General features: G+C 45.1%; 1 protein-coding gene across 1 annotated transcript in view; it reads left to right on the top strand.

Annotated features, from left to right (window-relative positions):
• The window catches only part of MBD2 (methyl-CpG binding domain protein 2), a 57,620-nt gene that overhangs the window by 17,620 nt on the left and 16,369 nt on the right, over window positions 1–23,631 (top strand). Inside the window, exons 2-4 of the mRNA XM_053408146.1 lie at window positions 11,414–11,573; window positions 15,111–15,248; window positions 23,350–23,440. Coding sequence (XP_053264121.1) covers window positions 11,414–11,573; window positions 15,111–15,248; window positions 23,350–23,440 — 389 coding nt within the window. The remainder of the gene's footprint in view (window positions 1–11,413; window positions 11,574–15,110; window positions 15,249–23,349; window positions 23,441–23,631) is intronic.

The following is a 23,631-nucleotide window of genomic DNA, read 5'->3' as shown; positions in this document are numbered from 1 at the left end:
TGTAGCACAGGAGAAATGGATTTTCCCAGCCTTCAGATATGAAACACTGATTAAGTTTACATTCCCCAAAAGTTGGCTTATCGAAGCCAATGATCTTGACGGTTATTAAAATGTGCAATACTGCTATACGGAAACGATCTGGGTAGATCTTAGTGCTATAAATATGTGGTGTTCATAGTGCTGAGAGCTTTACTCATTTGACTAATCAGTGAAAGCACTAGCCAATTTTTAGTGTGTAAAAGGTTTCCCTTCATATCTATTTTTGTTTGAAGTGTGTTGCAAGAATATAAAGTGTGTTGCAAGACACATGTATATGGTATATGGCCTGTCACGGCCTTCCAGTTTTTCATCATTAATTAATTCCACGAAAAGGAGGATGACTGAGCCAGTAAAACTTCTTTAGGGAGCAACATATAAATGGCAACTCACTGGTAGTTAGAAAAGACAAAGGCAGAGTTGGGAGTTGTGTGTGAACCTCAAAGTGGGAAGCTGCAGGCTGCAGACTGGGAGAGACAGAGCCATGCCTGATTCCTACTTGAAGCCAAGGCTGCAGCTATGAGAGAAGCACGACTCTCTTGGAGTGTTAATGCTGTGAGCCCCTCCATTGTAGGTTTGGGCTGCATATATGTGTAAGTTAAAACTCATACCCTAAAGACACTGCAGTCTCCGCTGCCCCTCATTCCGAGGAAAACGAACCCTGGGTAAGAGCCTGGAAGAGTTTGGGGTGGCATGCAACAATACAGTGGTACCTCGGGTTAAGTACTTAATTCGTTCCGGAGGTCCGTACTTAACCCGAAACTGTTCTTAACCTGAAGCACCACTTTAGCTAATGGGTCTTCCTGCTTCCACTGCGCCGCCACAGCATGATTTCTGTTCTGATCCTGAAGCAAAGTTCTTAACCTGAAGTGCTATTTCTGGGTTAGTGGATTCTGTAACCTGAAACGTATGTTACCTGAAGCGTATGTAACCCGAGGTACCAATGTACCATTTTGCGATTTTATCTTGTGACGCGCGGGTATAGGGCGGTATATAATTGTAATAAATAATAATAACATAATAACAACTCAGGTCCAACCTACACAAGCTGCAGTATGTGGTTAATATTATCAGCCTACCTGAGAGGGTTACTGTGACAATAACTGGAGATATAAGAAAATCACTTTGAGCGCTCAAGAATTGCACTACAAATATCAGGAAGGGGGAAATCTCCGGACCAGAGGGCCAGATGTGGCCCTTGGCTCTCTTACTAGGTCACGCCTTCTCTGTAAGCCACACCCCCTCTTCCCAGATCACACCCCTTTCCACTCCCTCTTTGTGTCCTCCTTGAGTGCTTCTGCCTGACTGTAGAATGGAGGGTTCTGTATATGCAGACACACCTGAACTATGTGCCTTCAAGGCTCAGCCCATTCATGTGACTGCAGTCTGTTTTCACTATTTCTTATACTGAATTTTAAATTATTAGAACTTGACCTGGGAGTTGCTGCTAAAGGGTGGGTCATCATAATAAAAATTATAGACTGAATTAGAAACATCAACAATACTCTTTTGCTTGGGAGTAAGAAGGTCGGCGATTCGAATCTCCATGACGGGGTGAGCTCCCGTTTCTCGGTCCCAGCTCCTGCCAACCTAGCAGTTCGAAAGCACGTCAAAGTGCAAGTAGATAAATAGGTACCGCTCCAGCGGGAAGGTAAACGGCGTTTCCGTGCACTGCTCTGGTTCACCAGAATGGCAAATGACCCGGAAGCTGTACGCCGGCTCCCTTGGCCAATAAAGCGAGATAGCGCCGCAACCCCAGAGTCGTCCACAACTGGACTTAACTGTCAGGGGTCCCTTTACCTTTACCTTTGAGTAAACATGACAGGATTGCACTGTAATACTGCCACCCTGTATGCACTTACTGAGGAGTAAATCTGATGACGCTGGGTGGATCTTACTCCAAACTGAACCTGCAAAGGTTTGCACTTTGAGATCACCACTTCAAACGAGCTTTCTAGGGATTAAGGGTTGTTTTACTTCTGAGTAAATGTGTTTAGGAGTCCCAAAGCAAGCTGATTTGAGAAACGGCTGCTGAGCAGATTCTTAGTGTTCTTCAGTAAGGTTGAACATTTCCCACACGAGGAAGCTGATTTGTAGAGCCTCCTAATATGTAGAGAGAACTTTTGATGTTGGAATTCCACATGGGGGAAAACAGGCTGTGAGTGGGTTCAGTCCCAGGCCCTGAGCAATGATGTCAGTCTTCTGCCAAACACACACACACACACACACACACACACACACACACACACACACCACATCCCCCAAAACAAAAAAACCCTTAAATGAAATGCAAACTAGACAGCTTGGGGCTTGTTGTTTGAAGTGTTCTTCTGTAGACTCCAGCATCCCAAAGCTAAGGTCTTGATCTTGCAAATAATCTCTGTATATATTTAAATGCCAGTTGTGGGATGGCGCCTAGAGAAATATTGTGTGTATGTAGAACACAACTGTTTAACTAGATACAAACTGGCATAGAATGTATAGAAATTCACATTATTACTCTTTTCCTTTTTCATACTTGGGAGCCATAGTTAGAAGCCACCTTTAAATGTTTTTCTTCTATGAATTATATATAGATTTTCTTTTTTAAAAAACCAAAGTCTTAAGCAGACTTTGGCAAAATACATAAAGCAGAGGAAAGGTTAAAAAGAACAAAGATGCCATTTATTCTAAAAAGGGGGGCTAAGAGAGGTGGGTATAGAATGAATATGGTAGTTTGCATTTCAGGCTCATCTCAAAAGCCTAAAATTAGTGTTGTCCTGAAATCTCTCCTCTAGTTTCTCAAACTGTCTTCTCCCCCCAACTAGCCCTGTGAAAGAGGCTTGTATTTTCCAACCTCATTCTCACGGCTTGTGAGGTTTTCTTTAGAACTTTGTTGGATATGGAGTCCTTATCGTTGAAAGGTGGACAAGGTCATGGGGTATGAGTTTTTATTTCCATTAAGCGTTTCTCCAGCCTGGCTTTCCTGCACTTCTTGAACTGAAACCTCCTCATGGCACAAGACCTCAGGGTGGCTGTGCACACACACTCCTGTTTACTCAGTGAACAGTGTTCTCCCACTGCTGGTTTGGGAAGCAGTGTGCACGCAGCTTTGGCCACGATCTACATATCCTGTTGTTTCTTATGAAATGCTATGTTTCAATGCATTGTATCCCAAACAGGGGCGTGGGTGGCACTGTGGTCTGTGATCAGAAGGTCAGCGGTTCGAATCTGCACAATGAGCTCCTGTTGCTCTGTCCCAGCTCCTGCCAACCTAGCAGTTCGAAAGCACACCAGTGCAAGTAGATAAATAGGTACCGCTGTGGCGGGAAGGTAAATGGCATTTCCATGCACTCTTGTTTCCATCATGGTGTTCCATTGCACCAGAAGTGGTTTAGTCCTGCTGACCACATGACAAATGCTGTCTGCAGACAATGCTGGCTCCCTCGGCCTGAAAGCGAGATGAGTGCTGCAACCCCACAGTCGCCTTTGACTGGGCTTAACCGTCCAGGGGTCCTTTACCTTTACCTTTTATCCCAAACCAGCTTTGCTCCGAATTGAGCAAAAGAACAATCTCGCAGCGTATTGAGCTAGTAATGTGTACGCAGCCGATGTCTTTGACTGAGCTTTAATTGAAATTGAAAACGTGCTTAACATGTGCCTGAAATCTGTGTTTTGCTCCAAGTGGGACAATAACCAGCAGTTACAAATTTCACAGAAGTGAATTTTGCTGAAACATTGCAAGGAGGTGGATTGAATGACCGTTGGGGTCCCTTCTGTGTTTCTATATATGCTTGCTTATTTTGTTCTTGGGGAAAGCTCTTCCCTTTAATCTTTCTGCTACCTTAAACCCACACCTTTACTATAACTGTAAATTTTGCTAATGTGTGTTACAGTTCTAAGGTGCCGTTAGTCTAGCGATTAACACTCCCAGTTGCTTGTTACTGAATGCAATTGCTCTGGGCTTTTAATTATATGTGATTTAAAAAATAATAAACTTTGCATAGTGCTATTAAGAGTTCAAAGCACTTCTCATGCATTATCCAGTTATAACCTTTACAGAAGTGCTGTATTAAGGGGGTTCATGGCAGAAGGTGAAATATGGCGTTTGACAGTTGGTCAGCGTAGATGGATGATTTGCACCCTCACTTCTGCCTAAAGACTGATATTGATTCACTGTAACGATAATACTATGCCCCCCTTTGATCAATGGATGGAATATATGACGACTCTTGCAACATGTGAACAGATTGCTTTTAGACAAAGACTATATATGCAAAAATATAATGATACTTGGAATGCATTTACAAAAATTATAATGCCTTGTTAATAATTGTATACTCATAGGAATAATAACATTAGATACATACATACATGTATACACACACACACACACACACACACACACACACACATATATATATATTCCAATCAAAAATTGATTGACTCATCACCTATCCCCCATCAATCACCCCTCTCTTACTACCCTCCTGAGAAAACCCCCACTCCACTCTCCCACTATATATAAGGGTCTGGCGACTTCTGTTTAAGTGTATCTGAAGAAGTGTGCATGTGCACAGAAGTTTATACCCAGAACAAACTTAGTTGGTCTCTAAGGTGCTACTGGACATTTTTTTTTATTTTTTAAATATATTTCGACTGTGTCAGACCAACATGGCTACCTACCAGAATCTGTTACACACACACACACATATATATATCGTACTTATATATAGTACTGGGTTACAGTTTCAAGCACCTTTTTGGTTTTCCCCCTTTATTTTTTCACTTCCGCCCCATGAAAAGTTTCAATATAATATAATTTTATTTTTATTTTTTTAAAAAGGAATTGTAACTCTGTGAGGGGCAGACACCAATGCCCAGAATTCTCCCCCTTTTTTTTGGGGGGTGCGCACACTTTGAAAGCAGTTTTAGAAACTCAGATATATAAGCTCCTCAAAGCAAGGTTGCAGTCGCCAAAACTGAATGTCTAGTTGCCATTCTGGGGCAAGACAGCTCTAAAGTCTTATTTTTCAAATGATGGACTGACAGTGATTGATTCTCAGTTCAACACCTGGCTGGTTCAGATGACAATCTTCAGCTAGGTTAAGACCTTTGAGAAGAAGAAAAGTCCCTTGATCTAGGGACATTCCACATGGCCTATTCCAGCCTCTTTTTCTTAATGGTGAAACGGACCATTCTTTGCAACTGTGAGCAGGGCAGGGTGGGGTAGGTGGAGACGAGCTTTAACAATAAGCTATACCGTTGTTCACTGCTCCTGCTCAGGCTACACAGAAAAGGCATTTTGATTCCTGGAATTCAATCTGATTGTGCCAATAAAATATAACTGATAGAATTCTACAGGATGGGGTATTAGTGTATGAAAACATAAAGATCCAGCGATTCCCAGGCATGCACCTCCAAATGGTGGAGACGTCATGCGCCCAGTCATCTTCATGTGGCCGCAAGTGGCCGATAGCCCAGTGCAAAATGCTCCTGGCACCTGGCTAGTTTTGAACACTGTTTGAAGGCATTGTAAAGGTAAAGTGTGCACTCAAACCCGGTCTCTTAGCTGCTACACTGCGCCAAATGACACCGCAGCACCCCACTTTTTCCAAGAAAATTCTGTGGTTGAACAAAAAAATGGGAATTTTTGACAGAGGTAAAAGCAGCTGCTTGCTTGAGCTTCCTTCTTTCTGCAGGACTGTTAAAAGCAGGAATGTGGAACCATTTTCAGACCGAGGGCCGCATTTCCTTCTGGGCCAGCTTCTGAGGGCCAGAGGTGGGCAGAGCAGTGAATGCACCAGCAAAAGATCAGGGACTTTCAACAGTCGCACCATTGCTAGCCTCAAAACAGTCGGCCGGCACGAGCGCCGTTGTTGCTAGTTGAATGTGATGAGTGCTTTTCATGATCTTTGCAGTGAAAGGTAATCTGAGCTGGTGGCACGGCAGTGGGTGTGTGTTTTGACTCTTAGGTAATGGGGTTTGGCAGTGGGGAAGCAAGCCTTCAAGTGCTGTTGTACTCGACGAAGTTTCCCTTTCAAGCTTGGTTCCCTCTGACTGAGCAAATCCTTCACTTTTAAGTATCGGGTTGTGCATTCCAAGCTGCAAAGGCGGCGTCTGGAAAACCTGCTGTCAGGGCTGTTGTGGCCAGGGAAATGGAGCTGGGAGCTGGTGCCTACCTGTCCCTTGTCAACAGGCTTGTTTGCCTTCTGACGCAGTTGCGCTGTGCAAACCCGCTGAAAGAGATGAGATTGCAGAGGCGTTGTTTAAGGCAACAGGGTGTGCAGTGGTGGCTTCCTGGTTGGTTGAAAAGCAGCAACTCTTCCATAAAGGCCCAGAGGTTCTTTAGAGGGCCTTTTTTGCGAACCTGGCACCTTCCAGATGTTTTGGACTACAACTCCTGTTATGTACTGCATTGAATAGGATCCAAAATGCAGCGGTCTGATTGGTCCTAGAACAATAGGATTCAGAATGCAGCAGTCTGATTGGTCCTAGAACAATAGGATCCAGAATGCAGCAGTCTGATTGGTTCACAGGAGCCACCCAATCCAGCTCCAGGTGGAAGTGAACCTGCAACCTGATTGGCCTACTGGAGAAACCCGGAATTAGCCAATCACGTGGGGCCCATTGTGTAAATAATGTATATATTTGGTGCTGCTGCTGATGATACAAGGATAGGCAGTGCTTTTTTCAGCCGGACCGTGCAGGAGCGCAGTTCTGGCGCCTCTTTGATGGGTACCATTTTGAACCTGCACTCCTCCTGCCCGCTTCCTGCCTTTACGAACTGCTGAGAAGCCCAAAACAAATATTTCAAGTCGAAACAGAAGCTGGCCGGCATGTGCGAGTCTACACTTTTCAAAGATCTGTGACTCCACCTGGCTTCTAGCTGCTCCCAGCCTACAGAGCGGGGCCAATCCTATTCATATTTCTTTTTCTTCAATCCTTTTGTGTAGCGGCTGTGGCCTTGAAGCTTTCTAGCCAAGCCTCTACCATTGCACGAAGGCCGTTCTGAGCTGCCCTAGCCACCCACTTGAATCTAAGAGAACGAGGGCTGTGGGGTGTGTGTGTGTGATTTTAGCTTAGTTGAATGACGCCCTATTTGTGGCAGATGGAAGGTTATCTATCTTGTGTGTGGAGGAGGAGAGATAATATGACTGGTCTTTCACATTAGGAAATGACGTGTCACCCACATGAATGAGTGGCCTTATTAATGGAGGTTGGTTCCTTGACTAATTACAGTAGTAAGAGCCACTGTGTAATTCTTTAAAAAGTCCATCTGAACAGAGTATCTCTTTTCAAGTGGTTTTATTGGGTGGACTTCCTCTTCAAGCCTTCTTCTGAAACATTGGTTTTATAAAGGCAAATAATAGGAACCTGGTTCTTAAAACAGGCATTTAATTCTTTTTATTTTTGCAGTATTTCTGTCCATGTTTCATCCAGATGTTCTGAATTTTGCTTGATAGTTCTACTTCCTCCACACACACCCCATTCACATCTGCTGTACTTCTGAACCTGTTGCAAATTATTACCAGGTTCTAGTGAGCTGTGCCGTCTGATCTGTGTGCCCGTTGCAGGGGCCTTTGCCCTTCCAAAATGCGTGGAGACAGAAGGAACTTGTAAAAGCATCCAGAGAGCCAGCATGCTGCAAATGGTTAGAAGCAGGTGTTGGGGAAACCTTTGGCCCTCCAGATGTTGCTAAACTACAGTTTGCATCAGCTCTGGCCAGTGGCTGTGCATGCTTTTTTTTATTTTATTGCGCCAGCAGGCCTGTGAAACAACAGTGGCTTTAGTCAGCAAAGGAAACTAGGAGGAGAAAACTGCTTTATGGTTTAGTTATACAGTGGTACCTCGGGTTAAGTACTTAATTCTTTCCGGAGGTCCGTACTTAACCTGAAACTGTTCTTAACCTGAAGCATCACTTTAGCTAATGGGGCCTCCTGTTGCTGCCGGAGCACGATTTGTGTTCTAATCCTGAAGCAAAGTTCTTAACCTGAAGCACTATTTCTGGGTTAGTGGAGTCTGTAACCTGAAGCATATGTAACCTGAAGTGTATGTAACCCGAGGTACCACTGTATATTTAAGGAGACGTGTATCAGGAACCTGTAAGTGCAGTTTTAATTTCGAAGCGTCTATTTTAAAGCGGCGCCACTTTCATTCTGACTCTTTTGTGTGAGCCTAGGAATCCTAACGCTCTGCAAAAAAGAGTCACACCACTTCAGCTGGGCTCCTGGAGCCACGTGGCTTTGTGGAAGCTTCAAAGCCGCATTGCAAAGAGAATACCTGATCTCTGGGCATTTGCCCTGAAGAACAAGCTTCTGAACTGCGTTTGAAAAGGCAGAATCCTTTTGTATGCTGTCAGACGCCTGCAATCTTTTTGAGGACCGTTTTAGCCAAGCTGCAAAGGTGCAAGAGGTCTTTGATGAGAATGAGCACGTCCAGTAGCGTCTGTAGGCGGGTTCGCACAAGTATTGATCCCTCGTCACTCAGCTGCTTAGCACTTGGGGCTTGATGTACATGCTCATTGTTTGGCAGTGGCACCGTGTGTGAATGAGCTGTCGTGGATCTTATGCATCAGCTCAATGGCAGCATTTTCACCCCCATCAGTGCTTGCACTCAATTGGCAGTTGTCAAGTGGATGAAAACTGGGTGATGGACAAGAATGTGTGAATGAGGTCTTGATGAATTTTGAACATGACAGCTATCTCCATTAGGAAGTATCTCAGATAAACTGTGGGATACCCCTGAGGGGTCAAACGGTTCCTCCCAAAAAAGTGAATTGGACTTTTCTTTTTTTGCTATATTTAACTACTGTATCTGGCAAAGGAGCTTAGGCTGAGAGATGGTGGCTTGCCAAAATCCACCCACCGAGCTGCTTGGTTCAGTAGAAACCAGAACCTGAATTTCTCACGTCCTACTCACATCCTGTTCACTGCAGAGCAGGGTCGATTGCACATTTCATGGCAGCCAGCTGGCCGCGTTTTTGCCCTGGTGTTTCCTGTGGAGAGCACGCAGAGTGCAAAGGAGTGGTGCATGTTCCCCTAAATGCACATTAGGCGTGTTCCAAGGATACACTGGTAAGTGTGTGTCTGCCTTGCCCTTACTGCAAAGTATTTGGAGATACACAGCTCCTCTTTGTAAACCATGTGCATGGTCCAAACAGAAGCGTAAAAGCAAGTGTGTCTGGTGCAAAGTGTGGATTGGATGCAAAAATGTTGTTTAAACACCTGGTAGAAGCCCAGATGGGACGCAGGTGGCGCTGTGGGTTAAACCACAGAGCCCAGGACTTGCTGATCAGAAGGTCGGTGGTTCGAATCCCCGTGACCGGGTGAGCTCCCATTGCTCAGTCCCTGCTCCTGCCAACCTCGCAGTTCGAAAGCACGTCAAAGTGCAAGTAGATAAGTAGGTACCACTTCGGCGGGAAGGTAAACGGCGTTTCCGTGCGCTGCTCTGGTTCGCCAGAAGCAGCTTAGTCATGCTGGCCACATGACCCAGAAGCTGTCTGTGGACAAACGCCGGCTCCCTAGGCCAGTAAAGCGAGATGAGCTCTGCAACCCCAGAGTCGGTCATGACTGGACCTAATGGTCAGGGGTCCCTTTACCTTTAGAAGTCCAAATGCCCCTTCATTTTTCTTTTAAAGCAGGCTTGGCCAACACGAATCTCTGCTGAAAGACCAGCAACTTTAGCGGCCTTGTTTTCTTGACAGCTTTCGATTCCAGCTGGTCATTGTAAGACTTCTGTTAATGAAAAAAACTGTCCCCAAGCTTGCTTTCTTCCTCTTCCCTCCCACTCCCTTTTCCTTTGGTGTTGTGACTTCTGGCCCTGGTCCTTGGGTTTACAATCAGTCTTATAGGTGGCGTTTGTAACCTACTCTGCCCCTCTCCTTTTTTGTGCTGAAGCGAAGGATGAAAAAGTTGTTTTATATTTATTCGATTTATATACTGCTCTTTATTGAAAGATCTCAGGGTGGTGTACAACATTAGAAACACGTTGCAAAACATCACTGACAAAAAATAAATAGAAAGCACACTGACAGGCAGCCTAACAGTAAAATAATCAACAATCTATTAGTGATATAAATCAATTAGTACGTATCAATTATATATTATAAATCAGTTACTGATCTAGGGACCGGTGTAGGCTCAGTGGTCAGGAATGAATCTTTCGCAAGCTCAGGGAACCTCTTGCCTGCAGGCTGAATGTGGCCATTCCGTTCTATTCCTCCAGTGTTCAGGATTCTTCCCTTCCTTGGCTCAACTTGGTGCCTCCGGTGACTACTTTTGTCTGGCTGGAATGTGTCCTTGAACAAAGGATGGAAATACAGTGGTGCCTCGCAAGACGAAATTAATCCGTTCCGCGAGTCTCTTCGTCTTGCGGTTTTTTCGTCTTGCGAAGCACGGCTATTAGCGGCTTAGCGGCTATTAACGGCTTAGCGGCTTAGCGGGTATTAGCGGCTTAGTGGCTATTAACGGCTTAGCGGCTTTAAGAAAAAGGAAACAAACTCGCAAGAACTCGTAAGACGTTTTGTCTTGCAAAGCAAGCCCATAGGGAAATTCGTCTTGTGGAACGACTCAAAAAACGGAAAATCCTTTCGTCTAGCGAGTTTTTCGTCTTGCGAGGCATTCGTCTTGCGGGGCACCACTGTATGTTTAAACCTCTGACCTTTGCACAGCTGGGTTGTAACTGCTATACATAGGAAGGTCATAACCATTCCTTTGCTGTCCTTTAGACTCTGACCTGGCTTGTCATGTCTCCCCACCCCACCCCCGGCGAGAAAAAGGTTGCTTATAAGGAAATGTGGCCTTTGGGCAGAAAAAAGACGTGTGTTAAAAGCTCCACAATGCCAGTTAATGGAAACCATGGCGGTGAAAGTGCCCCTGTGTTGGGTCTGGTTTGCAGTTTTTCCTGCAGGCAACTGGTTGGCCACAGGATGCTGGATTTAGGTGGGCCTTTGGCCTGATCTGTTGGGACGCAGGTGGCGCTGTGGGTTGAAATACAGAGCCTAGGACTTGCTGATCAGAAGGTCGGTGGTTCGAATCCCATCGACGGGGTGAGTTCCCGTTGCTCGGTCCCTGCTCCTGCCAACCTAGCAGTTTGAAAGCACGTCAAAGTGCAAGTAGATAAATAGGTACCACTCCGGCGGGAAGGTAAACGGTGTTTCCGTGAGCTGCTCTGGTTCGCCAGAAGCGGCTTAGTCATGCTGGCCACATGACCCGGAAGCTGTACTCCGGCTCCCTCTGCCAATAAAGCGAGATGAGCGCCACAACCCCACAGTCGGCCACGACTGGACCTAATGGTCAAGGGTCACTTTACCTTTACCTTACCTTGGCCTGATCCAGCCAGGAGTATTAAGTTCTGAATGAAGCATTTCTCATTCTCCTCTTCTTTATATTTGCAGTCCGAGTGGGAAGAAATTCCGAAGCAAGCCCCAGTTGTCGAGATACTTGGGGAACACTGTTGACCTCAGCAGTTTTGACTTCAGGACAGGGAAGATGATGCCTAGTAAATTACAGAAGAACAAGCAGAGGTTAAGGAACGATTCCCTCAGTCAAAACAAGGTTTGTTTGCAAGCACACTTTATAGATGTGTCAGTTCCATAAACTCTGACATCTCTCTCATATATTTATATATATAGGAACAATAGTCTTTGTTTGTTCACACCTCCTATCAGCTTCCCCCTGACATCTTTGCATTCATCTTGATCAGTGATGGAGGCGTTTGCTTGGGTTTTCGGTTTCATTTTATTTCATTTTTTTTGCAATGCTCCAGCAGTGACAAAATAAATAGAAGTAAGCCTGGAACATAACCCTTGAAAATAATTCAACAAAACTTCTGCGTGTATAATCAAAAGTACCAAATGTCGGTGCTTTCCATCTGTATGATGAACAACGATAAGGCTGACAAAACACTTCCAGGGAACATTTTGATGCGACAGGTGATGCCAAGAGATTACCTGGTGCATTTTCACAATGTTGTCAACGCCGTTCGTCATCGGGGGAGCGAAAGTAGGTTTTTTGGCAGGAAGGCTCCCTCTTGCCAGTGTGTGCATTAAAGGGCATTGCAGGGGCCGATCTTCAAACCAGGATTCCACTAGTTAAGGGATCAATGATCTGTATTGCTCTCATCCTCCCTGCAAAAGGTCAGAAAGGCAATGGGCTGAATTCAAAGCGGTTTGGCATTCCATTAACTCCCTGGCACCTCCATTCTCTCTCTCCTCCCCAGATAATAATAATAATAATAATAATAATAATAATAATAAATTTTATTTATACCCTGCCCTCCCCAGCCTAGACCGGGCTCAGGGTGTCTAGCAAAAGAAAAACAAATTGATTGAAATACAACTTAAAAACAAGATTAAAAGACAACATAAAAACATTTAAATACAGCCTCATTTCAATGGATACTCAAATCAAAAACTTTTGGGGGATGAAAACGTCAAGTCTTCACCAAGGCTAACTATCCAGACTGGTCCTACGTGGGCCAGAAAAAAGCCAGGGAAGTCCCCAAATAGGAGTTCCAACGCAGAAGGAGAAAGGAAAAAGGAAAGAGGGGGAGGGGATCAAGTTGATTCCAAGCCAAAGGCCAGGCAGAACAATTCTGTCTTACTCTGCGGAAAGAAATCAGACCCTTCGGCCCTGGTCTCATGAGATAGAGCGTTCCACCAGGCCGGAGCCAGTGTTGAAAAGGCCCTGGCTCTGGTTGAGGCTAATCTAACTTCCTTAGGGCCCGGGACCTCTAGGGTTTCGCTATTTATGGACCTTAAGGTCCTCTGTGGGGCATGCCGGGAGATCTTCTCCAGAGGCTCCCATCTCCCTCTGGGTCTGATATAGAGGGTGCACAGGAAAGGGTCTGCAGGGGAAAGGAGTGAGGTAGTTCTCCTTTTGTGCTAGCAGAACAGAAGTAGTAGATCATTACATTTGCATGGTGGATCAGTGTTACTTAGCGCAGGAATCTTTTTTCGGTTGGTGATACAGGTCTGTCTCAGAGCAGGGCTTTCAGTGTGGCTGCCCCTGTTCTGAGGAACAGCATTCCTGTCGAGAAATCACTGGAGTGCCCTAGCTGCACCTACAAGGAAGCAAACAGAGAACAATCTTGTTCTGACAAGCTTTTCCAGCTGTGCAAAGAGGCCTCTGCCAACAGGTGTCCGCTTTGTATTGTTTCAGGACACTTCTGCCTTGCTAGCTCAGTTGGTAAGAGCATAAGACTCGTAATCTCAGGGTTGTGTGTTCAGGTCCCTTGTTGGGCAAAACGTTTCTGCATTGCAGGGGTGCCTCCGACTCTAGGATTCTGTGATCTTCTGTTTAGTTGTTGCTTTCTGACTGTTTTTCTTAGATTTTGTACATCAACAAATATCAAGATATTTGTAGAAGGCTGATTGATGGATAATAAATTAGGAATGGAGCCATTGCTTCTCTCGTAAAAACATAAGAAGGGCTTGCTGGATCAGGCCAATGGCCCATCAAGGCCAGCATCCTGTTCTCACAGTGGCCAACCAGAGGCCCCTGGGAAAACAGCAAGCAGGATTCAAACACAAGACCACTCGCCCCTCCTGGGTTTTTCAGCAACTGGTATTCAGATGCATTTCTGCCCCCCACTGTGGCGACAGAGCATAGGCATCAGGGCTGGCTAATTCTCTTTTAAAGCCATCTAGCTTGGTGGCTGTTTAAGTGCTGTTTTGTCCTCTTTCCCCTTCCTTCATGAACCTAGACCAGCGGTTCTCAACCTGTAGGTCCCCAGATGTTGTTGGACTACAACTCCCATCATCCCTGAGCTCTGGCCTTGCTAGATAGGGGTGATGGGAGTTGTAGTTCAACAACATCTGTCAACCCACAGGTTGAGAACCACTGCCCTAGACCATGGGTAGGCAAACTAAGGCCCAGGGGCTGGATCCGGCCCAATCGCCTTCGAAATCTGGCCCGCAGATGGTCCAGGAATCAGCGTGTTTTTACATGAGTAGAATGTGTGCTTTTATTTACAATGCATCTCTGAGTTATTTGTGGGACATAGGAATTCATTCAATTTTTTTCCAAAATATAGTCTGCCCCCCCACAAGGTCTGAAGGACAGGGGACTGGCCCCTGCTGCAAAAGTTTGCTGACCCCTGCCCTAGACAGTCAGGATCAAGTGCAGTGAACGCTATATATATCCTGTCAGTTTCTGTGATGTGAAGACGTCACTGAGGTCCAGACAAAGCGAAGTGAGGCATTGCTTTCCTGGATCAGTCACATGGGTGTTCCCTGCCAATTGGATCATTGATTGACCTCATAGGATATCAGCATTCCAGGCAGTTACAGCCCCCTTCCAATGTGATCCTGAAAAACCACTCCAGGAAGGGGATGCTTTTGGCTACTATGGAAAACGTTCTACATATGTTCTTTCAGCTTGGCTCCAGGTGAAAAACATCCTTGCATCAAAATGTCCCCACATAAAAACCTTCCTCTTCATTAACCTTGCATGCAGGCAAGCAAAAGGCAGTATCACGTGGGTAGGCAAACTAAGGCCCGGGGGCTGGATCCGGCCCAATCGCCATCTAAATCTGGCCCCTGGACAGTCCGGGAATCAGTGTGTTTTTACATGAGTAGAATGTGTCCTTTTATTTAAAATGCATCTCTGGGTTATTTGTGGGGCATAGGAATTTGTTCACCCCCCCCCCAAAAAAAAATACAGTCTGGCCCTCCACAAGGTCTGAGGGACAGTGGACTGGCCCCCTGCTGCAAAAGTTTGCTGACCTCTGCATTATCAGAATTCCAACCAGGCAGAAATCTCATGGAGGATGTGAAGCAGGGACCACAGCGGGTGTGTGGCTGTGGCTGTGATGTAGTGAGAGTCCCGAGGGCCAGGTAAAAAGGCTTGGAGGGCCACATTTGCCCCACCCTTGCTGTACATGCATAGGTAAGCTGATCCATGAAATTTCCCCAAAGCGTATTCTATCATGGTGACTCTTTCTTTAAAAAACGCTTGGTGTTCAGGAGAAAAATACGAGCAAGTTCTTGCATGTCCCGCCGTGATTACCAGCCATGTAATAACTTCTCTTGTTTCCCCGTTCTGCTTATCAGCTGTGCGATAACATGTGGTTTTTCTCCTGTCTTCGAATAGGGCAAACCAGATTTAAACACAACACTGCCAATCAGACAAACGGCGTCTATTTTTAAACAGCCGGTCACCAAAGTTACCAACCATCCTAGCAACAAAGTGAAGTCCGATCCACAGCGAGTGATTGAACAGCCCAGACAGGTAACTGGGGGCGATGGGTGGTTTGGGGCTGATACGGCCCAGAAAGACAGCAATTGGAAACTATTTTGTCACAGAGGAAATGACGTGAAATACTGGGACAGCTGCCAATTGGCAGTTGTGGTCAAATATCCACCACTGTATTCCATTTTTATTACAGAAATACAAAATCGACGCCGTCTAAATATCAACATGATGCTTAATGTGCAATATACTTTGCATTAATACTTTTTTATATAATTTAGACAGAGAAAAATGTATTTTGTATGAAGGAAAAACAGTGCCAAATTATTTAAACGACTGGCTCATCTTAAATGTGTAACAAACAAGGCTAACAAAGTGTTCCAACAACTCAACAAAAGAAATAAGAAAGTTATGAAAGCTAATTTATTTTTATTTATTGCATTTATGACTCGCCTTTCCTCCAGGAAGAGCTCAAGGCTACGTGATACCACCCTCACAATAGCCTTGTGAGGCTGACAGATGGTGACTAACCCAAGGTCACCCAGTGAGCTTCATGACTGAGTAAGGATTCAAAGCCGCCTCTCCCTTTTTCTAGTCTGATGCTCTAACCACTACACCTCTGCATCTTGTATTCTGGGGCACCATAAGGAGCTTCCCCTCAGAACTGTTTTTATTCAGAAGTTCCACTGGTATTGCTGGGGCTTGAACTTCCCGTTCGGATTGCAGCCTTAGGACCAGGTCACGGTTTCTTTGTACGTGTGTGAGGATCTTGACATTTCACATATCCTGCGAGCCCATACTCTTGATTCACTGGGAGCTTTTTTTGGGTGAGTCAAAGGCTTTTCCTGGATGTCTGTTTCTTCTCTGCCTCCCAGATGCATCATGTTGGAAGTCCTTTTGATCTTCCTGGATGATTAAAGGTAAAGGGACCTCGACCATTAGGTCCAGTCGTGACCAACTCTGGGGTTGCAACGCTCATCTCGCTTTATTGGCCGAGGGAGCCAGCGTTTGTCTGCAGACAGCTTCCGGGTCATGTGGCCAGCATGACTAAGCCGCTTCTGGTGAACCAGAGCAGCGCACGGAAATGCCGTTTACCTTCCCGCCAGAGTGGTACCTATTTATCTACTTGCACTTTGACGTGCTTTTGAACTGCTAGGTTGGCAGGAGCTGGGACCGAACAACGGGAGCTCACCCCGTCACAGGGATTCGAACCGCCGACCTTCTGATCGGCAAGTCCTAGGCTCTGTGGTTTAACCCACAGCGCCACCTGTGTCCCCCTGGATGATTAGGTCCTCCTAAAATAGGTTAACCCTTCGAGATGACTTTGGAGGCCTGCGGGAGAAACTCTTTCAGTTCTCCAGCAGAAGGCATGATCTGGTCTGTTAGAAAGGATATGTGGGTAATATTGGCTCTGTTGTGGGCCTGGCTGTTACCTTTTGTAATTCCACAGTGAGAGCTGTTGTTCAACAGTGGAACAGACTCCCTCGGGAGCTGGTGGACTCTCCTTCCATGGAGGGTTTTAAGCAGAGGCTGGAGGACCATCTGCCATGGATGCTTTAGTTGAGATACCTGCACTGCGGAGTTGGACTAGGTGACCCTTTGGGTAACTTCCAACTCAGGCATAAGCAAATTCGGCCCTCCAGATGTTTTGGGACTACAGTTCCCATCATCCCTGACCACTGGTCTTGTTGGCTAGGGATCATGGGAGTTGTAGTCCCCAAACATCTGAAGGGCTGAGTGTGCCTATGCCTGTCCCAACTCTTCCAGTTCTGTTGTTTCTTTCCAATAAAACATTAGGGGTGTACACAGTGATTATGACTCGTGTACACAAATGGATGAGCTGTACAGCAAAATCTCAAGACAGTGGTCTTCCCTGTCACCCTGATAACTGACCCTTTTTACTGGAGATGCTATGAACTGAATCTGGGACTTTTGGTATGCAAAGCAGATGATGATGAAGATGAAAACCGCCCATCTGACTAGGTTACCCCAGCCATTCTGTGTGGCTTCCAAAATTAACCGTAGTTTTCTGTGTATAAGATGATTTTTTATTAGTATAAAATAATGTTAAAAATTGGGGGTCGCCTTATACACGGATAGTGCAGAGTGGGGGATGGGTGATTGGTTGCAGTCGCGAGCAGGAGATTGTCAGCTGCGATTGGGCGGGTGATTGATGGGTGCGGCAAGGGCTGCTGCCGATTGGCTGCTTCTGTGTCAGCTGGGCATGTGATTGGTAGCTGCTGCTGCGGCAATTGGGCTGGCGATTGGTGACTGCTGGGGGTGAGTGGGCAGACGATTGGTGGTTTTGGCGACGTGTGATTGGCAGCGTTGGCCAGGCGGGCGAGTGATTTTTGGCAATCCCCCCGAAAAAAAGCTCAACAACTCTTGGCAACACCCCCCCCCAAAGCTCAGCAACTCTGGGCATTCTCCCCCCACTTTCTTAATTTGGAGTCCCCCAAAATAGGGGTTGTCTTATACACGGGGGGGTGTTATACACAGAAAAATACGGTAAACATCAAGACATCAGGACTGCCTTTAGACAGATGCTCTGTCATTGAGCTCTAGCCATCTCCCCTTTTCTGGCAAGCCTCCTCTATTTATTTATGTATTTTTGTGCCTTATCGGGTCACTGTCCTTATATTTATTTTAAGTAATAGTTTTAATAATAATAATAATAATAATAATAATAATAATAATAATAATAATAAATGGTGATGTAAATATTGTTGTATGGTATTTTATCTGACAGTTATGATATCATTTTTTTGCAAGCTGCATTGTAGATGGAAGGGTGAGGTGCAAATATTTTTCATAAATATCTACATTAATGAGGATTTCTGATAAGTTTCCCACAGTGGTAATGCACAGCCTGGGCAGCTGCCACATCTCAGATTAAGACCCTGCCACCTTCATTTGTGTGGGGAACTACTTCTTCTTCTTTGAATAATTTTAATTAGAGTTTATAAAGAGAGATACAAAACTTAATACCAAGTATATTTTTTCATCCAACCGTAATCTAAATAAAATAAAAATGTGGAGGAAAAGAAAAAGGATAGGAGGAAAGAAAAGAAGAGGGGAAAAGAAACGAGAGAAAATGACAAGAAGAAGGAGACAGAAAAGAACTTAAAAGAGAGAATAGTAAAGATAAAGTACAGAAATTAAAGAACTTCGGATTCTTCACCTGTCTGCTGTCTATAAACAACAGTCACTTCATTGGTGTGGAACATCTGACCCATAGGCTGTTTTGGGTGAGGCACGCCTTGGTGACAGAAAAAGGCATCATATTCAAAAAGCACCTACCGTATTTTTTGCTCTATAAGATTCACTTTTTCCCTCCTAAAAAGTAAGGGGAAATGTGTGTGCGTCTTATGGAGTGAATGCAGGCTGTGCAGCTATCCCAGAAGCCAGAACAGCAAGAGGGATTGCTGTGCTTTCACTGTGCAGTGACCCCTCTTGCTGTTCTGGCTTCTGAGATTAAGAATATTTTTTTTCTTGTTTTCCTCCTCCAAAAACTAGGTGCGTCTTGTGTTCTGGTGCGTCTTATAGAGCGAAAAATACGGTAATTCAAGTCGCTGCAGAGGAAGGCCTACATTTCTAAGCACACGGTTGATTGTTCCTTTGCATCTGCACCTTGAATTGGGAAAGCACTGACTTCAAGCCAGGGCTGCAAAGGAGAAAATGAGACCACACTTAAGAGCAGGTTCCGGATTCTTCTTTCACAGCCACAGTTTGAAGCGTCAGTCACCTGGCATCCTAATGACATCAGGCAAGGGACAGGTGGCTCACCCACCCCACCTGTTGAAAGTGGCCCACACAGGGTTAACTGCTCCTGGATCTGGCCCTAGTAGCAGAGATGGGGGTAGACCTCTCTGCCTGCTGAGAGCTTAAAGAGTTGCTTCCAGCCAAAGTCGGGATGATTCATTTATAAGGCAACTTCTCCCTCTGTATATATATATATATTCATAATGTTGGAGACCATTCCATGCACAAAACAATAAAGAACATTTGGTGTGACTTCTCTCAAGTCCAGCAGTGTCCTCCAGACCCTTCCATTTCCCAGTAGCTACAGATCAGTGCTCCCAGCGCAAGATCTCCAACATGGATTTCTTAAGTGTTCTAGAACTGCAAAAGCATTGTTACTGCGCCAGCTCTGCAGAAAAGCTTGCGAAGAAGGCACTGAGCTTTGAAACCTAAGGAGCAGTCTAAAAATGCTGAAATGGGAGCAGCTTTAGGCTTCAGGTTAATCAAGTGTCTTTTTCTTTGTTGTACGAATATGCTGAATAGGGAAGGGGCCCAGTTCAGACATTCAGACCTACGTTAAAAGCTGTCCACATTAGCAGAGAGCCAGCCTTGAGTGTTTGCATGTTTGGAACCACTCAGACAATATCCTTGTGAGTACAGACTGTTTGTCTGATATAAATGAGACTTCCTATTTGTCTACGCAGCACCTCGTTTCATTTTGTGCGGTGCTGAGCTTATCACGAGGAGACTGTAGCTCAACCGCAGGCCGCATGCTTTGCATTCCAAGGTCCTGGTTTCTCAATCCCCAGAACCTTCAGTAAAAACAGAACCGAAAATATCACATATTGTAGAAGCTGACTAAATACCAGCTCCTTCAACTGTTCCTCATAAGGCCTGCTTTCCAAACCCTTGGTCATCAACCCTTCCTCAAGCTTGTTAGTATCCTTCTTAAATTATGGCGCCCAGAACTGGACACAGTATTCCAGGTGTGGTCTGATCGAGGCAAAATAGGGTGGTACTATTACATCCCTTGATCTGGACACTATACTTCTGTTGATGCAACCTAGAATAGCATTAGCTTTGTTTGCCACTGCATCACACTGTTGACTCAGGGAAAGAACTCTGGGGAGCCACTGCTGTGAGCTGAAGGGGCAAATACTTCGTAAGGCACCTGGCAGGACCCAAGCCACCAGTAATTCACCTTGAGCGAGCTGGAGTTACCTCTTTTTTAGCAAAACAGGATCAGCACAGGAATTTCAGGCCCAATGAGCACAGCAATTCAGGTCTTCCCCCATGAAGCAGTTGCCTAGACCAGGCACCCCCAAACTCGGCCCTCCAGATGTTTTGGGACTACAACTCCCATCATCCCTAGCTAACAGGACCAGTGGTCAGGGATGATGGGAACTGTAGTCCCAAAACATCTGGAGGGCCAAGTTTGGGGATGCCTGGCCTAGACTAAAGGTCCCTGCCTCCCCACAGCCAGCTATGTCTCCTCCTCTCCAGGATGTATCCCAAGCAATCTGAGATTGTGCCTCCATGCCTGCCTTTGCTCCTCCCTCTTCATGCCTCTCCTGCCTCTTCACAAGCCTGACTCATCTCTGTCTCTTGGCCTCCTCCTCTCCTGCTTCAGCTTCTGCTTCCGATTCTGGACCTCTCTCTTACTAAGCCCTGTTATGTCTTCAGCTTTCACCATCCCACCCTTCCAGTATTCCCCCTCTGATCACTCATTGCCGTCCCACCACCAAACCCAGGGCTCTGAGCCTTCTTCCCTTTGGGGTTCTCCAGCTGGTTCCTCTCCATTCCTCTGTGTCCAACCGGTCTATGGCATCATCTTTATCTGTTTCCATCACATGATAGATGTTGCTGCAGGCCTAGATGTCTGATACAGACAACTGATTTCTCCTCTTCCTCAACACCTCTGGCATTGCTTTTAAAAAGGCGGCATCTTGTTCACTGCTGCCCCCAAACTGTGGCATATCTTGCCCTGCAAGGCTTGGATGACCCCCTCTCTTTAACCATCTTCCATCTGCTAGGAAAGTCATTTTTGTTCGGGAAGACATTTTGCCCTGTCGAGCAGAGAGTATTTTCCTTCCAGATTTGCTGTGCCTGTTCTGCCTCTTACTACGTTCCATGCATGTTCAATCTGTGTACACCATTGCTTGAACTGGTACACCCGGTTATTCAAGTGTGATATACGACAAGTGTACCATCTGTGTATCTGTGCTCACAATTGTTGAACAGTAGAAATCAACGAGTGTGTGCTCTTTTGTACAAACACTTTTACATGTGCAGAGACAGCTTGTACCTGGGTTCAGTGCAATGTGCGAACACGCTTTGTATTTTCTTGATGATGTTGTCTTTATGATGATGTGGTTTTAATTGATCTAAGCTGATCTGAATACCTATATGCAGTAGAAGGGTAGAGATAATTATATACATGTATCCATATAAACACACAAGGTAAAGTAGCAAAGGCTGTTGATGATGGTCTGGTGAAGGAAAACAGGAATGAAATAATTGAGTTGTCTTGCAAAATGTGTAAATATGGACTGAAGTTGGTCACTGCCACGATTGTCTTAAAAGTGATCTTAATTGGACAACCAAATATTAATGGCTTGTGTAGAGAGCACTGAAACAAAGCAATTACGTTGCGTGCAAAACTCATCCATCACATTATCACTCTGACCAAGGTCTACAGGGATCACCAAACTTATCTGACATAATTGTATCCTAAATTGATTTTTTAAATCGGCTAAATGGGAACATTTTATATAGTCCTTACAGTAATCATGCCAATTGTATCATTTTAGTTCCTATTTAAGTTAAATTAAGTAGATGCTTCAAAAATTGTACTGTCATTTTCACAATGAAAAATTACTTGGGGGTAACAAAAAATGCTCCAATTATTAAGTAAGGAGTTGCAATTGAATACCTTGGTTTTCAGGAAAGGAGATCATTTCAAAATAATCTAATTAGGTGCCATATGTAAGATCTCCATTTGCATGATACATCCACTTGCTTAGGGTAGTATTCAGCTAAGTTTTACTCGCAGTAGGCCGACTGAAATTAATGGCAATGTCTTAGACATGTTCATTAATTTCAGTGGGTCTCATGGTAAGTAGCAAGTTTGGTAATTCAACTAAGTTTTACTCAAACGTAGTTCAACTACTACCCTTGCTGATTACTCTTATTTTTTTCATTTTGTTTTTCTTCAATGTGTACTCTTCCCTCTCTCTCTCTCTCCATTAGCTCTGTGAAGCTTATTAGACTGAGATATAGTTAACTGGTCCAAGCTTACCCATGGCTGAGCATGGATTCGAATTTGAGTCTCCTTGGTCTACAGTCCTTGCAGATTTACCTGCATGTGCAAGTTCACAAGCACCTTACCGATTCACGCATTTTCAGGGGCTGAACTTAGTCACCCTGCGCCACAGGGCAAATTACACTTGCACTAGGGCAGAATTAGCAATCAAGATGCCAAATCAAAGTTTAGCTGGTCCCAATGAGTGATTTCCAATGCAGATAGCACCTTTGGAACAAGGACTCTTATTTAGGACAGCAGCAGGAGAGGAGAGGGTTAAATTCTTCCACCACACCTGCTATGCTCCTTGTAATTATCCATTGCTCTCCCTGCAGCTGATGCTATCTGCATTTTTTAAAAACAGCAAGAGCCCCCAACAAAGCTGCCTTCTGCATCACACGTAGTTTGGTCCTTGGCTGAGCAGCCTTGAAAACTACCCCCTTTTAAGTTGACCATGCAGCCCTAGTGTATTGGAAGCAATCAAGGGCTCAAGACGATTGTCCTTAACTGGAAAAAGTGTGCGTATGCTTAATTGTTGCTTAATTGTTTTTGCATCAGTTTAAAGTTAGCAAGTATAGCCGGCGCTCGTCTGCATTGGAGCAATCAGGTGTTGGTTTGCCCTGTGCACAAGTCCCATTCAGTTTGTGGGGAAGCAACTGTGTTACTGGGCAGCGACTGTTCATTTCGCAAGTCTTTGTGCAAGAGAACTTCCCAGAGGATAGTTTCTCTTCAGTAGCAAAGCTCCGTAGGGAACTGGCACCCAGAATCTGCCCTGGAAGTAACCTTGAAAAAGAATAAAAACAAGAGATGTTTGCTTTAGTATCACCGCAAGCTGCTTTTGAGAGGTTGATTGCGTCTAAATAAATGGGGCATAAATATTTGAACTAAACCCGCAAATAAACAAAACGATTCCTTCTGCTTTTTCGTCAAGTTGGCAGCATGCAGAGGCTGTCTGTAAATCTTCCAGCGCTGTTGCAGAAGGGATTAAGTTTATGCCTATAAAATGAATATTCCATCTTGGTTTCCCCTCCCCCCCCCCGCAGTGTTTTTGTTACTTTTCCATTTTAAATTAACCCGGCAATCTTTCAATCTTTTCAGCTTTTCTGGGAGAAGAGGCTGCAAGGCTTGAGCGCATCAGATGTGAGCGAGCAGATCATAAAATCCATGGAGCTGCCAAAAGGCCTTCAAGGTACTCTTTGCATCAGCAGTGTTCTAAGAAATGGGTGGCTCTCAAGCTGGGGTGCAGAGGGACATTTTGTGCACGTGTGGATGCATCTGAAGGGGTGGGGAGAGTCAGGAGTTCAGCCTACACTTGAGTAGGACTCTGGCAGAGACACATGCCCGACTGGCATGTTCTCTCCCTCCTGGTCGATCGTTTGG

Source organism: Podarcis raffonei, chromosome 11, assembly GCF_027172205.1.
Source record: "Podarcis raffonei isolate rPodRaf1 chromosome 11, rPodRaf1.pri, whole genome shotgun sequence".
NCBI classification, from domain to species: domain Eukaryota; kingdom Metazoa; phylum Chordata; class Lepidosauria; order Squamata; family Lacertidae; genus Podarcis; species Podarcis raffonei.
This window is presented reverse-complemented; position numbering and strand designations above follow the sequence as displayed.